Here is a 15087-nt window from a genome sequence, read left to right as displayed (position 1 = left end):
TTGGTACATCTTTGAGCCGGGCCATTTCAGTGTGCCCAATAAACCCATATATTTTTGAAAACTAGACACCCCAGGGTATTTCAAATGCTAGTATTTTAACTCTTTCCATGCACCATATCTACCACCAGTCTTTGTCAAACTTTGTGGTAGTCATTTGTTTGCATTTGGTTTTCCACACACATTTTAATTCAGGTATGAATTAAAATGTTCTCGTATATGTCACTATCACAAAACACCCCAATATGTGTTCAGCAACATCTCCTGAGTACAGCGATACCTCACATGAATGATTTTGCCTGGCTGTTTTAGGGCAAAAGGGCCACATTTGGGGCATGCACATTTTTCAATGTTGAACTTTGGCATTTGGGATCCACTGCCCATGCCCTATTTGGTACATCTTTGAGCCAGGCCATTTCAGTGTGCCCAACAAAACCATATATTTTTCAAAACTAGACACCACAGGGTATTTTAAATGCTGGTATTTTAACTCTTTGCATGCACACATTTTACCACCAGCATTTTTTCAAAGTTTGCAGTAGTATTTTTGTGTGTGTATTTTTCCCACACACACCTACTTTATGTATGAATTTACAGCTCCTGGTATATGCCGCTGTCGCACGACACCCCATAATGTGTTCAGCAACATCTCCTGAGTGCAGTGATACCCCACATGCATGGGTTTGTCATTTTTTGGGGAACTAAAAGGCCACATTTGGTACGTGTGCATTTTTCTAATTGGAAATTAGATGTGTGGCCATCCTTCCCCCCGTGTTAATTGGGACGTTGTTGAACCTGGCCCATTCAATTTACCCCATCAAATCATACATTTTTTAAAAGTAGACACCCCACGGGCATTTAATATGCCAGTATTTAAACTCTTTCCATGCGAGAATTGTTTTAAGCTAATATGCTAATTTTAGGACTTGCTCACAAAAATATATTTTTTATATATATATATTTTTTTTTTATAATTTTTTTTAAAAAAATTTTTAACATTTTTTTTCAACTTGGAGGTTCCCCTGATAGTGACATCAGTGGGAAATGATTTTTACATTTTACTGTTTTTTTACTATTTTTTTCTAATTATTATTAATTTTATTTTATTTTTTAATTTATTTTTACTAATCACACTGTGATTAGAAAGCTGGGCTCCATTGACTTGCATGGTGAATGCAGTACCTGTATTCAACCTGCAAGTGGAGCCAAAGTTCTCTAGATGGTCTGGACCATCTAGCGAATTTTTAAAATTTGTGGTTCCTGTTACAGGACGGCGGCCATCTTCCTTGATGGCGAAGATTGCCGGCAGCTGCGGCTGTGACCGCTCTCCGGAGCGGTCACAGCCCATCAAAAGGTTAGTGTTTGGTGTCGCTGGATGCCTCCTGATCGAGGCATTCCAGCGACACCATTTAAGTTTAGGAGGCGATCGTCGATCGCCTCCTAAACGCTTTTAAAACGGGCGTCCGCCGCCATACAAAGTATGGCGGATGTTGACGCCCCGTGGAGGGGCCAGAGATGGCCCCTTCGTGCCGATCGCGGCGTTGCTGAATGCCTCGAGGTCGAGGCATTCAGCAACGCTTTTTGGGTGCAGAAAGCGATAGTAGATCGCTTTCTGCACCCGTTTAAAGACGTGCCGGTCCTGGCACGTCAATTGTCGTAAAGCACATGCTTTTCCGTGCCGTGCCAGGACCGGCAATTGTCATTAAGGGGTTAAACTAGGTTTTAATACAAAGCTATTAGTAAATATTAATTCATATGTTAACTATTTTTCATATTTAATAAAAACGGAGAAAAAAGCCTTGTTTAAATTTTTTTATTTTCAAACTGCCCCCAGTTATGCACATCTGACCCCCAGCTTGCCACTCTATATATGCCTTATACCTCTTATACGCCAGATTCCACTGTACCCCCTGATATGCCTTATACTCCTTATATGCCAGTGATATGCAACTGAGCCCCCTGATATACCTTTTACCCCCAGATTTGTTTTATGCCCCCCTGATATGCCTAATATCGATATGTCTTATACCCCCTATATGCCACTGAGCCCCCTGATATACCTTTTACCCCCCTGATATGCCTAATATCCATATGCCTTATACCCCCTATATGCCCTAAAAATTCATAATACCCCCCATACACAACTATAACTCACCCATACACCACTCTGGCTCCTCCCCCTCCCATACACCACTCTGGCTCCTCCCCCTCCCATACACCACTCTGGCTCCTCCCCCCTCTCATACTCCACTCTGCCTCCTCCCCCCTCCCATACACCACTCTGTCTCCTCCCCCGCCCATACATCACTTTGGCTCCTCCCCTCCCATACATCACTTTGCCTCCTCCCCCTCCCATATCCCACTCTGCCTCCTCCCCTCCCATACATTACTTTGGCTCCTCCCCCTCCCATACTCCACTCTGCCTCCTCCCATACACCACTCTGGCTCCTCCCCCTCCCATACACCACTCTGGCTCCTCCCCCTCCCATACTCCACTCTGGCTCCTCCCATACTTCACTCTGCCTCCTCCCCCTCCCATACATCACTTTGGCTCCTCCCCCTCCCATTCATCACTTTGCCTCCTCCCCCCTCCCATACATCACTTTGCCTCCTCCCCCCTCCCATACATCACTTTGCCTCCTCCCCCCTCCCATACTCCACTCTGCCTCCTGTGAACCTCCGTTTCTGACAAGACACCAGGGAGCCGGGTAGAGAGGCAGAGTGGCGTATGAGAGGGGGAGGAGCCAGAGTGGTGTATTGGAGGGTGGCTCCCATACACCCCTCTGACTCCTCCCCCTCCCATACACCGCCCTGTTACTGAAGGCACTTTCACTGCAGCTTCATAGAAGCCACAGTGTAAGTGAAGGGCAGTAACGGAGTCTGTCTGTGCGATGCAGACCCTCACCGGCTGTCAGAGAGGATGATTCTCTGTCAGCCGGTGGGGGTCTGCATCGCACAGACAGACTCCGTTACTCACCTTCACTTACACTGAGGCTTCTATGAAGCTGCAGGGAAAGTGCCTGTCAGTAACGGTGCCGGGTAGAGAGGCACAGCAGTGTATGGGAGGGGGGAGGAGGCAGATTGGAGGGGGAGAGAGACGGAAGTGAGAGACCGGCCGACAGTGAGGGGAATCCAGGTCCCCTGCAGCATAGCGGGGGATCTGGATTCCGGTGTTATAATCCGATCTCTGTTTGAGGTCGGATTATATAAATAGAGGAGTTTTTCAGAGCATTTGCTCTGAAAAAACCTCTTTTTATAATCGATAAAAATCGATCCGATTAATCGATAATGAAAATCGTTGACAACGATTTTCATTATCGATTATTATCGATTTTATCGATTAGTTGTTTCAGCCCTAGTCTCAATTACAGACGTGGCATTTAGTCTATAACAAATGAGTCTATTCAGTAAAAAATCTCCCTCTCGAGGCGCGCGCTCTCCCTCTCTCGGTGCCAGTGAGTGTGTCTCTCTCTCTTTCGGTGCCAGTGAGTGTGTCTCTCTCTCTCTCTCTCTCTCGGTGCCAGTGAGTGTGTCTCTCTGTCTGTGCCAGTGACCGTGTGTCTCTCTCTCTGGCACAGAGAGACACACACACTCACTGGCACCGAGAGAAAGACACACAGTCACTGGCACAGAGAGAGACAGAGAGACACACTCACTGGCACAGAGCGAGACAGACACGCACTCACTGGCACAGAGAGACACACACTCACGGGCACAGAGAGAAAGACACACTCACTGGCACCGAGAGAAAGACACACTCACTGGCACCGAGAGAGACACTGGCATAGAGAGAGAGAGACACTCACTGGCACAGAGAGAGAGAGAGAGAGACACACTCACTGGCACCGAGAGGGAGAGAGAGAGACACACACTCACTGGCACAGAGAGAGACAGAGACACTCACTGGCACAGAGAGAGACAGAGACACTCACTGGCACAGAGAGAGACACTCACTGGCACAGAGAGAGACACTCACTGGCACCGAGAGGGAGAGAGAGACACACTCACTGGCACAGAGAGAGACAGAGACACTCGCTGGCACAGAGAGAGACAGAGACACTCACTGGCACAGAGAGAGACACTCACTGGCACAGAGAGAGACACTCACTGGCACAGAGAGAGACACAATCACTGGCACAGAGACAGAGAAAGAGAGAGAGACTCACTGTGAATTATTTCACAGATTCAAGTTTCCTTCTGCCTCCATAATATTCTGTATTTTCAGTTGGTCTGTTAAAACTTCATCCTCACATCCCACACTGCCCAGCACAGCCCATTTGCACGTCCCGCACTGCCGCTTCTTCTTCTTCCTGTAGTTCTTTGTACCATGTGAGTCCTTCTACTGGGTAGAAACTAGTCGCTACCCTGCGAAAAGGGGTCTCTGGGGGCTTCCCTATCTGGGGAGTGATGATGATAATAATAATAATACATTCATTATTTAACCCCTTCAATCCCAGGGGTTTTTGGTACCTCAAATCCCGGAGCAATTTTGCCATTTTTGCGCTATGTCGGTTCTCTTTTCCTGTGAATAGTGTACCCATGGAAACTATATATTGTTTTTTTCAAGGAGAGATAGAGCTTTCTTTTGATACCATAGTTAGATGATTAACTGAAAATTTAGAATGAGAAATTTACTAAAAACTAGCGAAAATTAGAAAAAAACACCCAATTTTTTATAAATTTTTCCTCTGAATCCTCACAAAATTAGGTAATGTGATGGAAAATCCCCTCCAAGTTTATCAATTCAGGTGTCCTTATTTCAGAAATACCTCATTTATATAGATTCTCCATACTTTACCAGCACTTATAGGGAACATACTATAAGGTGTACATTATTCTTAGAATTTTTATGCTTATGGCTTAACGGGTTGAGGGGTGTAAGTTTTATTTATTTTTTTATTATTATCTTTTCTATATATATATATTTTAAAAAAAGTTTATTTTATTTTTTGTAGGGACCTCTTGAACATGTTATTAATGCCACTGATGTCACAATGACATCACTTAGCTCACTTTATTTTTTTTTATTATTATTATTATTTATTGTATTATTTTAGTGATTTTTATTTTTTTTTAAAGAAAATCACTAACCTTTTTTTCCCCCTCGGTTTCGTTTTTCAGTATGTGAGGAGGGTGAGAAACATGATTTCTCACTCTCGTCCCCGGGATCCCCCTGCACTGATCACACTGTCATCTCTTTGCAGCAGTGACGCGACCCGGAAAGGAATGGCCGATCGCGCGATCGCCGTATAAAAATTTAACAGTTTTACGGCTTTTTACGGCGATGCTGGCTTCTGCTGTCAGGGGGAAGTCCAGGCTGTCGCTTGACATCCCTGCCGCTGCAAGAAGGGCAGGACGTAGGGGATACTTGGGATGCGTTTTTTTAGACATACCGGTACGTCCATAGGGGACGCATAATATCTATAATACGTTTTTACATTTATTTTGATTATTTATATCACAAAATCAATTAATAAAATGTTTTATTGGTTAATTATATTAACTATATATTTAAGAAACGGTACATTGTTTTTTTTTCTTTGGTGGTGCTTACAGAGAAGACAGTCTAGGTATGATTTTCTCAGGCAGCTCCCTCGTAAGGGGCCACTTTGTTTTTTTCCTCCCCTGATGCTCATTATTTCTACCCTGCTGCCCCTCTTTTCTTCCCTGCTGCTCCTTTTCCTCCCTTGCTGTCTCTCTTTACTCTCCTGATGCCCTCTTTTCCCCCTCTTTCAACCCCTGACATTTCTCTTTCCTCCCCCGATGCCTCTCTTTCCTAGAGCTCAGAATGGTTGTTGGGTATGAGGGTATTAAGTGTAAAACACACAAAGGTATTTTTCCTTTAACCCTAACCCCCTCATGCCCATACAAAGTTGATGAGTTGAGGGGGTCTTTTTGCCCCTCATTAGGATGTCCTTCGGACTGGAGAAGTGCAGCTGGATAGCAGTAAAAAGAGGGAAGATGCTTAAGACCGAGGGGGTGGAACTACCAGCAGGGCAGACAGCAGACCAGCTACCAGTACCCTGATACCCCAGAGAGGCAGAGTGGCGTATGAGAGGGGGAGGAGCCAGAGTGGTGTATTGGAGGGTGGCTCCCATACACCCCTCTGACTCCTCCCCCTCCCATACACCGCCCTGTTACTGAAGGCACTTTCACTGCAGCTTCATAGAAGCCACAGTGTAAGTGAAGGGCAGTAACGGAGTCTGTCTGTGCGATGCAGACCCTCACCGGCTGTCAGAGAGGATGATTCTCTGTCAGCCGGTGGGGGTCTGCATCGCACAGACAGACTCCGTTACTCACCTTCACTTACACTGAGGCTTCTATGAAGCTGCAGGGAAAGTGCCTGTCAGTAACGGTGCCGGGTAGAGAGGCACAGCAGTGTATGGGAGGGGGGAGGAGGCAGATTGGAGGGGGAGAGAGACGGAAGTGAGAGACCGGCCGACAGTGAGGGGAATCCAGGTCCCCTGCAGCATAGCGGGGGATCTGGATTCCGGTGTTATAATCCGATCTCTGTTTGAGGTCGGATTATATAAATAGAGGAGTTTTTCAGAGCATTTGCTCTGAAAAAACCTCTTTTTATAATCGATAAAAATCGATCCGATTAATCGATAATGAAAATCGTTGACAACGATTTTCATTATCGATTATTATCGATTTTATCGATTAGTTGTTTCAGCCCTAGTCTCAATTACAGACGTGGCATTTAGTCTATAACAAATGAGTCTATTCAGTAAAAAATCTCCCTCTCGAGGCGCGCGCTCTCCCTCTCTCGGTGCCAGTGAGTGTGTCTCTCTCTCTTTCGGTGCCAGTGAGTGTGTCTCTCTCTCTCTCTCTCTCTCTCTCGGTGCCAGTGAGTGTGTCTCTCTGTCTGTGCCAGTGACCGTGTGTCTCTCTCTCTGGCACAGAGAGACACACACACTCACTGGCACCGAGAGAAAGACACACAGTCACTGGCACAGAGAGAGACAGAGAGACACACTCACTGGCACAGAGCGAGACAGACACGCACTCACTGGCACAGAGAGACACACACTCACGGGCACAGAGAGAAAGACACACTCACTGGCACCGAGAGAAAGACACACTCACTGGCACCGAGAGAGACACTGGCATAGAGAGAGAGAGACACTCACTGGCACAGAGAGAGAGAGAGAGAGACACACTCACTGGCACCGAGAGGGAGAGAGAGAGACACACACTCACTGGCACAGAGAGAGACAGAGACACTCACTGGCACAGAGAGAGACAGAGACACTCACTGGCACAGAGAGAGACACTCACTGGCACAGAGAGAGACACTCACTGGCACCGAGAGGGAGAGAGAGACACACTCACTGGCACAGAGAGAGACAGAGACACTCACTGGCACAGAGAGAGACAGAGACACTCACTGGCACAGAGAGAGACACTCACTGGCACAGAGAGAGACACTCACTGGCACAGAGAGAGACACAATCACTGGCACAGAGACAGAGAAAGAGAGAGAGACTCACTGTGAATTATTTCACAGATTCAAGTTTCCTTCTGCCTCCATAATATTCTGTATTTTCAGTTGGTCTGTTAAAACTTCATCCTCACATCCCACACTGCCCAGCACAGCCCATTTGCACGTCCCGCACTGCCGCTTCTTCTTCTTCCTGTAGTTCTTTGTACCATGTGAGTCCTTCTACTGGGTAGAAACTAGTCGCTACCCTGCGAAAAGGGGTCTCTGGGGGCTTCCCTATCTGGGGAGTGATGATGATAATAATAATAATACATTCATTATTTAACCCCTTCAATCCCAGGGGTTTTTGGTACCTCAAATCCCGGAGCAATTTTGCCATTTTTGCGCTATGTCGGTTCTCTTTTCCTGTGAATAGTGTACCCATGGAAACTATATATTGTTTTTTTCAAGGAGAGATAGAGCTTTCTTTTGATACCATAGTTAGATGATTAACTGAAAATTTAGAATGAGAAATTTACTAAAAACTAGCGAAAATTAGAAAAAAACACCCAATTTTTTATAAATTTTTCCTCTGAATCCTCACAAAATTAGGTAATGTGATGGAAAATCCCCTCCAAGTTTATCAATTCAGGTGTCCTTATTTCAGAAATACCTCATTTATATAGATTCTCCATACTTTACCAGCACTTATAGGGAACATACTATAAGGTGTACATTATTCTTAGAATTTTTATGCTTATGGCTTAACGGGTTGAGGGGTGTAAGTTTTATTTATTTTTTTATTATTATCTTTTCTATATATATATATTTTAAAAAAAGTTTATTTTATTTTTTGTAGGGACCTCTTGAACATGTTATTAATGCCACTGATGTCACAATGACATCACTTAGCTCACTTTATTTTTTTTTATTATTATTATTATTTATTGTATTATTTTAGTGATTTTTATTTTTTTTTAAAGAAAATCACTAACCTTTTTTTCCCCCTCGGTTTCGTTTTTCAGTATGTGAGGAGGGTGAGAAACATGATTTCTCACTCTCGTCCCCGGGATCCCCCTGCACTGATCACACTGTCATCTCTTTGCAGCAGTGACGCGACCCGGAAAGGAATGGCCGATCGCGCGATCGCCGTATAAAAATTTAACAGTTTTACGGCTTTTTACGGCGATGCTGGCTTCTGCTGTCAGGGGGAAGTCCAGGCTGTCGCTTGACATCCCTGCCGCTGCAAGAAGGGCAGGACGTAGGGGATACTTGGGATGCGTTTTTTTAGACATACCGGTACGTCCATAGGGGACGCATAATATCTATAATACGTTTTTACATTTATTTTGATTATTTATATCACAAAATCAATTAATAAAATGTTTTATTGGTTAATTATATTAACTATATATTTAAGAAACGGTACATTGTTTTTTTTTCTTTGGTGGTGCTTACAGAGAAGACAGTCTAGGTATGATTTTCTCAGGCAGCTCCCTCGTAAGGGGCCACTTTGTTTTTTTCCTCCCCTGATGCTCATTATTTCTACCCTGCTGCCCCTCTTTTCTTCCCTGCTGCTCCTTTTCCTCCCTTGCTGTCTCTCTTTACTCTCCTGATGCCCTCTTTTCCCCCTCTTTCAACCCCTGACATTTCTCTTTCCTCCCCCGATGCCTCTCTTTCCTAGAGCTCAGAATGGTTGTTGGGTATGAGGGTATTAAGTGTAAAACACACAAAGGTATTTTTCCTTTAACCCTAACCCCCTCATGCCCATACAAAGTTGATGAGTTGAGGGGGTCTTTTTGCCCCTCATTAGGATGTCCTTCGGACTGGAGAAGTGCAGCTGGATAGCAGTAAAAAGAGGGAAGATGCTTAAGACCGAGGGGGTGGAACTACCAGCAGGGCAGACAGCAGACCAGCTACCAGTACCCTGATACCCCACAGTCACATGGGATCCACGATGAGGAGGCAAGGAAGGCAGCAACATCTGAGTATCTCTAAAGAAAAAGGGAGATCCTGAAGAGCTAGCTCATCGGGAAGTCCGCGAGAGACCCCAGCATCAGCACACCCAGGTATTCCAGTTACCACGGGCAGTGGGGCAAACACAGGACTTGGGAAGCTGCTCACTGACTCCGAGATCCACCACTTTAGGAGACTTCATCATAGCTGACAGCTAAAAAAAAGCACTTTTGGTAAAAACAATACCTTTATCAGCCAACCAAACTGCATTAGATTGTTAGCTTTCAATACCACGTAAGTCTCTACTTCAGGGATTTTATCAGTGCATCTTCAGTAGTCTCAAAAACAAATCTTCTTCACCAGATTATCATTCCCTGTGTGACATGAACCGATGTATCTATGGGTATGAAGCAAACAGATTCCACCTTCCCCTCACCTCACATGGTTTCTTCCATAATAATGAGAATAGTTGCCACCTCCCCCTGAATCAAGTGGTTTGTCCCGTTGCTCTGAGGGGAAAAGGCTGCGTTGGCCATGTTTTCCAGGCCTTATATAATTGTCACATGTTGCTGAGTGGCACAAGTAAAGTTCTGCCCCTTGCAGGGCGTGAGGGGTAAAATTGGGTAACTCATCCTAACCCACCGCCAATTTTTTTTATCCTCTTTAGCAGCCCGAAACCACTTACCCCTAATGACTGCTCCAGACAGCTACTCCTCCTCCTCACCCCTTCTTTTGTTTCAAGCATAAATGGGGCCCTCATAAACCCATCACTCCTGCCAGGAACTTTGTGTAAAAGTACCATAAGTATAGATTGTAAGCTCACGGCCCCATTTTTGTACAGCGCTGCTTAATTTGTTGGCGCATAATAAATAAAGGATAATAATCGCTGAAAAGAAGTTAACGTGATCTGACCTAACTAAACAACATTTGGCCAGCTGATTTCCGTGCTCACAGAAAGGACAGGCGGAGAGTTTTATTTAACTACAACGGTAATCTCCTGAAGCCCACATCAGAAGGTAATGTGTTGCAGTGTCTGAAAGCGGTAGAGCCTGTTTGTAAATTAGGTGTGATGGGAGCTGTAAAAAGACTCCTGAAGCATTTGTTTAGGCCTCAGATCTCTGTAAACGAGATGTCATTGTCTCCCCCCATACTTCATCATTCTTGTTGCCGTTAGTTACCTGAAATTGGCTCCTGATTCATGTAACCCTGCGAATAGGGCATATAGGCCTCTACTGAAAAAAAACATCTTCACATATTAAGAAATGGGATCCATTTGCACCATCTACACTAACATGACCAGAAAGAATTTGCCCCTAGAGGAAAGTGTATCAGCAGCTGGATACCCCAATATATATCCAATTTCTGACAAACAGGCTATCAGAAATTAGTGATTATGTAATTTTAATAATAATGAAAATGTGTCTATATTCAGGCTAAAATAAAAATATGTGAGAGAAAAAAATATTTAGACACAGAAGGGGTTAAAGATAAACACACGTGTGTGAAAAATAACAATAAGAGGAAAAAAAGAGGAAGAAATAAATATCTTTTAAGAGAAAGTGTTCTGAGTCAGGAGCAGGAATGATGCATTGGAGGGTAGGAAAAATAGAAACACAGGTCATAAATGTTGGGAAGATGGCGGACGACAGAGGTGGAGACGCGCTCCCCAACCACAACCCAACCGGAAAAAAAGACAAGGCTGGCGGAAAACCAAACCAGGGGACCAAGAGAAAGAAGTATTTTTGCATCTCTCTTTCTCCACCAATATGTCTGCATTATTCTGGCCAACTGGAGCACTACCTGGGGCCCAAGGAGCTACCGGAAAGGAGAAGGGGACACAGAAGCGGTTGGTGGAAAAGGTAAAGAGACTTTGAGAATATCTAAACCTTGGTTATAGGCCTCACCTCCCCTCAGGGAAAACTGCAGCCTGTATTCGAGAAAATAACGTATTTGAACCGTGGGAACCATTTCTCACATTCTCCCCGGTGTGAATTCTGACAAGGTCAGCGAGTCTCTTGCTACTGCTAAGCGTTCCCCACACATTTCCAAACTCATGGAAATGTTTTTTCACCCGCGTGAGTCCGCTGGTGGGCCACTAAATGTGACCTTTGCTTGAAACATTTCCCGCAGTCTGAACACGTATAAGGCTTCTCCCCGGTGTGAATTCTAACATGTTGAATAAGTCGGCATTTCCGAATAAAACATTTCCCGCACTCAGAACACAGAAACGGTTTCTCTCCTGTGTGAGTCCGCTGGTGGAGGGTAAAATCTGATGACCTTGTGAAACATTTCCCGCACTCTGAGCAGGAATAAGGCTTCTCCTTGGTGTGAATTCGAAGATGTCTAACAAGATCCCCTTTATTGCTACAACATTTACCGCACTCGGAACACGCAAATTTTTTTTCACCAGTGTGAGTCCGCTGGTGGACTAAAAGATGTAACTTTTGTGTGAAGCGTTTCCCGCACTCAGTACATGGAAAAGGTTTCTCCCCGGTGTGAATTCTGAGATGTTGAACAAGGTGCCACTTACTGGTAAAATATTTCCCGCACTCGGAACACGGAAATGGTTTTTCGCCCGTGTGAGTACGCTGGTGGACTACATAATGAGACTTTTGTTTGAAACATTTCCTGCACTTGGTGCAAGAGAAAGGCTTCTCCCCGGTGTGAATTCGGAGATGTCGAAGAAGGTCCGCGTTCCACTTGAAACATTTTCCACACTCTGAACATGGAAACAGTTTCTCTCCTGTGTGAGTCCGCTGGTGGAGGGAAAAATCTGATGACCTTGTGAAACATTTCCCGCACTCTGGACAGGAATAAGGATTCTCCTCTGTGTGAATTTGGAGATGTTTAATAAGTTCCTGTTTACTGTTACAGCATTTACCGCACTCGGAACACGCAAATGGTTTTTCACCCGTGTGAGTCCGCTGGTGGACTAAAAGATTTAACTTTTGTGTGAAGCGTTTCCCACACTCAGAACATGGAAAAGGCTTCTCCCCGGTATGAATTTTGCGATGTCGAAGAAGGTCTGCATTCCACTTAAAACATTTCCCGCACTCAGAACACAGAAAAGGCTTCTCACCTGTGTGAATTCTGATGTGTCGGTGAAGGTCTGCTTTCCACTTAAAACTTTTCCCGCACTCAGAACACAGAAAAGGCTTCTCACCTGTGTGAATTCTGATGTGTCGGTGAAGGTCTGCTTTCCACTTAAAAAACTTTCCGCATTCTGAACACAAATAAGGCTTCTCTCCTCGCTGATGGTTAATACGCTCAGATTTCGAGTGAGAACTTTTCTCGCTGTCCAGAGAAGAGACCACTGATCTATTATGGATGGTCTGATGTAGAAGAAGATCAGAGTCACTGGTAAACCGTTCCTGACACTCGGGGCAGCTATATGTACCCTCATCGGTGTGTGTTTCACGCTGAAAATGTGTGTTACTGGTTTGGGTTTTATCAGTAGAAGTAGATTCCTTGTGTTCGGTTGGGATCCAATAAGCTTCACTGGAAGCGGATTCCTCCTTTACGTGGACAGACGTATTATCCCCCTCGTCGTGCTCTGTGTGTGTATCGGGGGCTGAGACATTTCCGTCTTCATCTGAGGGGGATCCGTCCTCATAACGAGTCGATGTGAACTCTGTCTGTGGAGACTCCGCCGGGTCACAAATGTCTGTCTCTTCACATGAGGTGGATTCCTCCTTAATAAAATGAGACGTCTTACAGTCCAGCGGAGAATTAGGGACTCGATCTCTGACCTCGGATCCGTCTGTTGGTGAGAAATTATCAAATTAAGTGAAGCAGCCACTTTCCCAAACAAGTAGATTTCAGATCTCTTACAGATAAATGTCTTCTACCTGCAGAGAGGCCGCTCCCCGTCTGGCAGAATCTGTAAACCCCTTAACAGTTGCCCCGGCTCCTGAGATCTCTCGCGGCTGCCTTATTGCCGAGTATTTATTATACGGACCTCACATTTTACATGTTATTTGTTATAGTGAAGCTGTCTTAAAATCTACACACAGACTGCACGGATTAAACCTCTTACCCGGAGAGACACGGGGCTGGTGGATCCCCATCATCACGTCCCTGTAAAGCTCCTTGTGTCCTTCTAAATACTCCCACTCCTCCATGGAGAAATAGACGGTGACATCATCACACCTTACAGGAACCTGAGACACACAATGAGCCGTCACCATCCAGACACACACCTCGGTGTTACCGTATAATGTCCCGTTCCCAGCAGCGCTCACCTCTCCAGTCAGCAGGGACATCATCTTGTTGGTCAGTTCCAGGATCTTCTGCTCGCGGTTCCTCACGTGGGTCAGCGAGTGAGGTGGAGGCACCGGGCTGGGGCTCCGGGTCCTGGGGGGTCCGTCTGACATATCACCACCCTTCTTAACAATCATGTAATCCTACATGTAGAGAAAGTTAAGGACATCAACGTGTCACCTTCTCATGTCCTATAGTATGCCCTGTTCATGCATGAAGGTGAAGGGAGGTACTGGATAAGTAGTTGTGGATGTGGTGTGGATAGAGACCCTGCCGCTACAGAAATGTATGGACATGCATAGGAGGGATCGAGACATTCCTGTATGAAAATGTTAGACTGGAGTCCAATTAAGAGACCTCAGTGGACTGGAGATTATCTTCTGAAAATCCGATTTAACCTTCATTATGATAGATAATTCACACTAATACCGTGAAGCGCCGTCTCACCAATGCCCTCACCTCTCCGGTCAGCAGGGAGATGATCTCCAGGGTGAGGTCCAGGACCCTCTCAGCCACCCGATTCCTGTCCTTCATGATCGTGGGGTCAGTGGGACGCTTCGAGGATAGGGTCCGGTAATCCCGGTCTCTGAGGCTATTTTTCATGTTTCACAGAAAAGGAATCTAGAAAGGGAAGCAAAAATTGCTCAGATAAACAGAGAGAGGACTGAGAGTAACTCCCGGGGACCATAATCTACAATTGCTGCGCCTGACATGCACCAAATATTAACCCGTTAATAGCTAAAAATAGGTGCACTAAATGAGAATGAGGTGACCCTGAGAATCTGCCCCTTCACCCTGAAACTAGGCTAGAAACCCTGAGAACCTGCGGATTTACCCCATTTACCCTGAAACGTGGGTGAAAACACTGAGAATCTGCCCCTTCACCCCACGACTGGGGTAAAAACCCTGAGAATCTGCTCACTGATCCCGAGACCCTGGAGTGGGGTAAAAACCCTTAGGTGCCAGTGATGCTGGTAGGTCTCTCACCCGTTTCATCAGTCACCACATACATTGCTTGTAGGAGGGTAAGGGCTGCCGAAAGACCACCTGGAAAACAAACACACGTGAATTTATAGTCATGTATGACCAGTAACCGCTACCGCTGCAGAACATTACCCTCTAACTGCAGAACCTCTCACCCATCTCTCTCTCCTGTGAACCCTCCCCTATGTGACACCTTCCTAAAGACAGCTCCCTGTCTCCACAACCCTTTCTCTGCTGCCCAGTGGGACACAGAAATCCGTGACTGCATTTACACATCACCAGCAGCTATCCAGGAAGCTTGCCCTAATCCAACATGGGCGCCAGTAACTTCCTGACAAAGATACTCCAGACACTTCCTGTCTCTATCTGCTGCACAGGCTTTTCTGACGACGAATGGGTAAAACTACATCTCCCATGAGCCCTTGCGCAAGAAGCTCCTCTGGGAAGGGGGGCTTCTAGGGGCTTCT

The 15087-nt window shown here is 45.5% G+C and overlaps 1 protein-coding gene across 1 annotated transcript; it reads right to left on the bottom strand.

Moving 5' to 3' along the window:
* Window positions 1–10768: 10768 nt before the first annotated feature.
* LOC128468213 (zinc finger protein 883-like) lies at window positions 10769–14768 on the bottom strand. Its single transcript, XM_053449906.1, has 6 exons — window positions 14624–14768; window positions 14096–14257; window positions 13618–13779; window positions 13413–13536; window positions 12540–13136; window positions 10769–12455 (listed from the first exon to the last, which is right to left on the bottom strand). The coding sequence occupies exons 2-6, from the start codon at window positions 14237–14239 to the stop codon at window positions 11428–11430; spliced, it is 2055 nt and encodes a 684-aa protein (XP_053305881.1). The 5' UTR covers window positions 14240–14257; window positions 14624–14768; the 3' UTR covers window positions 10769–11427.
* Between the last annotated feature and the right edge of the window lie 319 nt (window positions 14769–15087).

Source organism: Spea bombifrons, chromosome 11, assembly GCF_027358695.1.
Source record: "Spea bombifrons isolate aSpeBom1 chromosome 11, aSpeBom1.2.pri, whole genome shotgun sequence".
Lineage (NCBI taxonomy): Eukaryota > Metazoa > Chordata > Amphibia > Anura > Pelobatidae > Spea > Spea bombifrons.
Note: the sequence above shows the minus strand (reverse complement) of the source record. Positions and strands in the feature narration are given on the sequence as shown.

Coding starts and splice junctions, on each gene's coding strand:
- LOC128468213 (XM_053449906.1), bottom strand. CDS start 14,239: ATGAAAAATAGCCTCAGAGACCGGGATTACCGGACCCTATCCTCGAAG. Junction 13,537..13,617: donor TGTCCCTGCTGACTGGAGAG/GTGAGCGCTGCT, acceptor TGTGTGTCTCAG/GTTCCTGTAAGGTGTGATGA. Junction 12,456..12,539: donor ACACATCAGAATTCACACAG/GTGAGAAGCCTT, acceptor GAATTCACACAG/GTGAGAAGCCTTTTCTGTGT.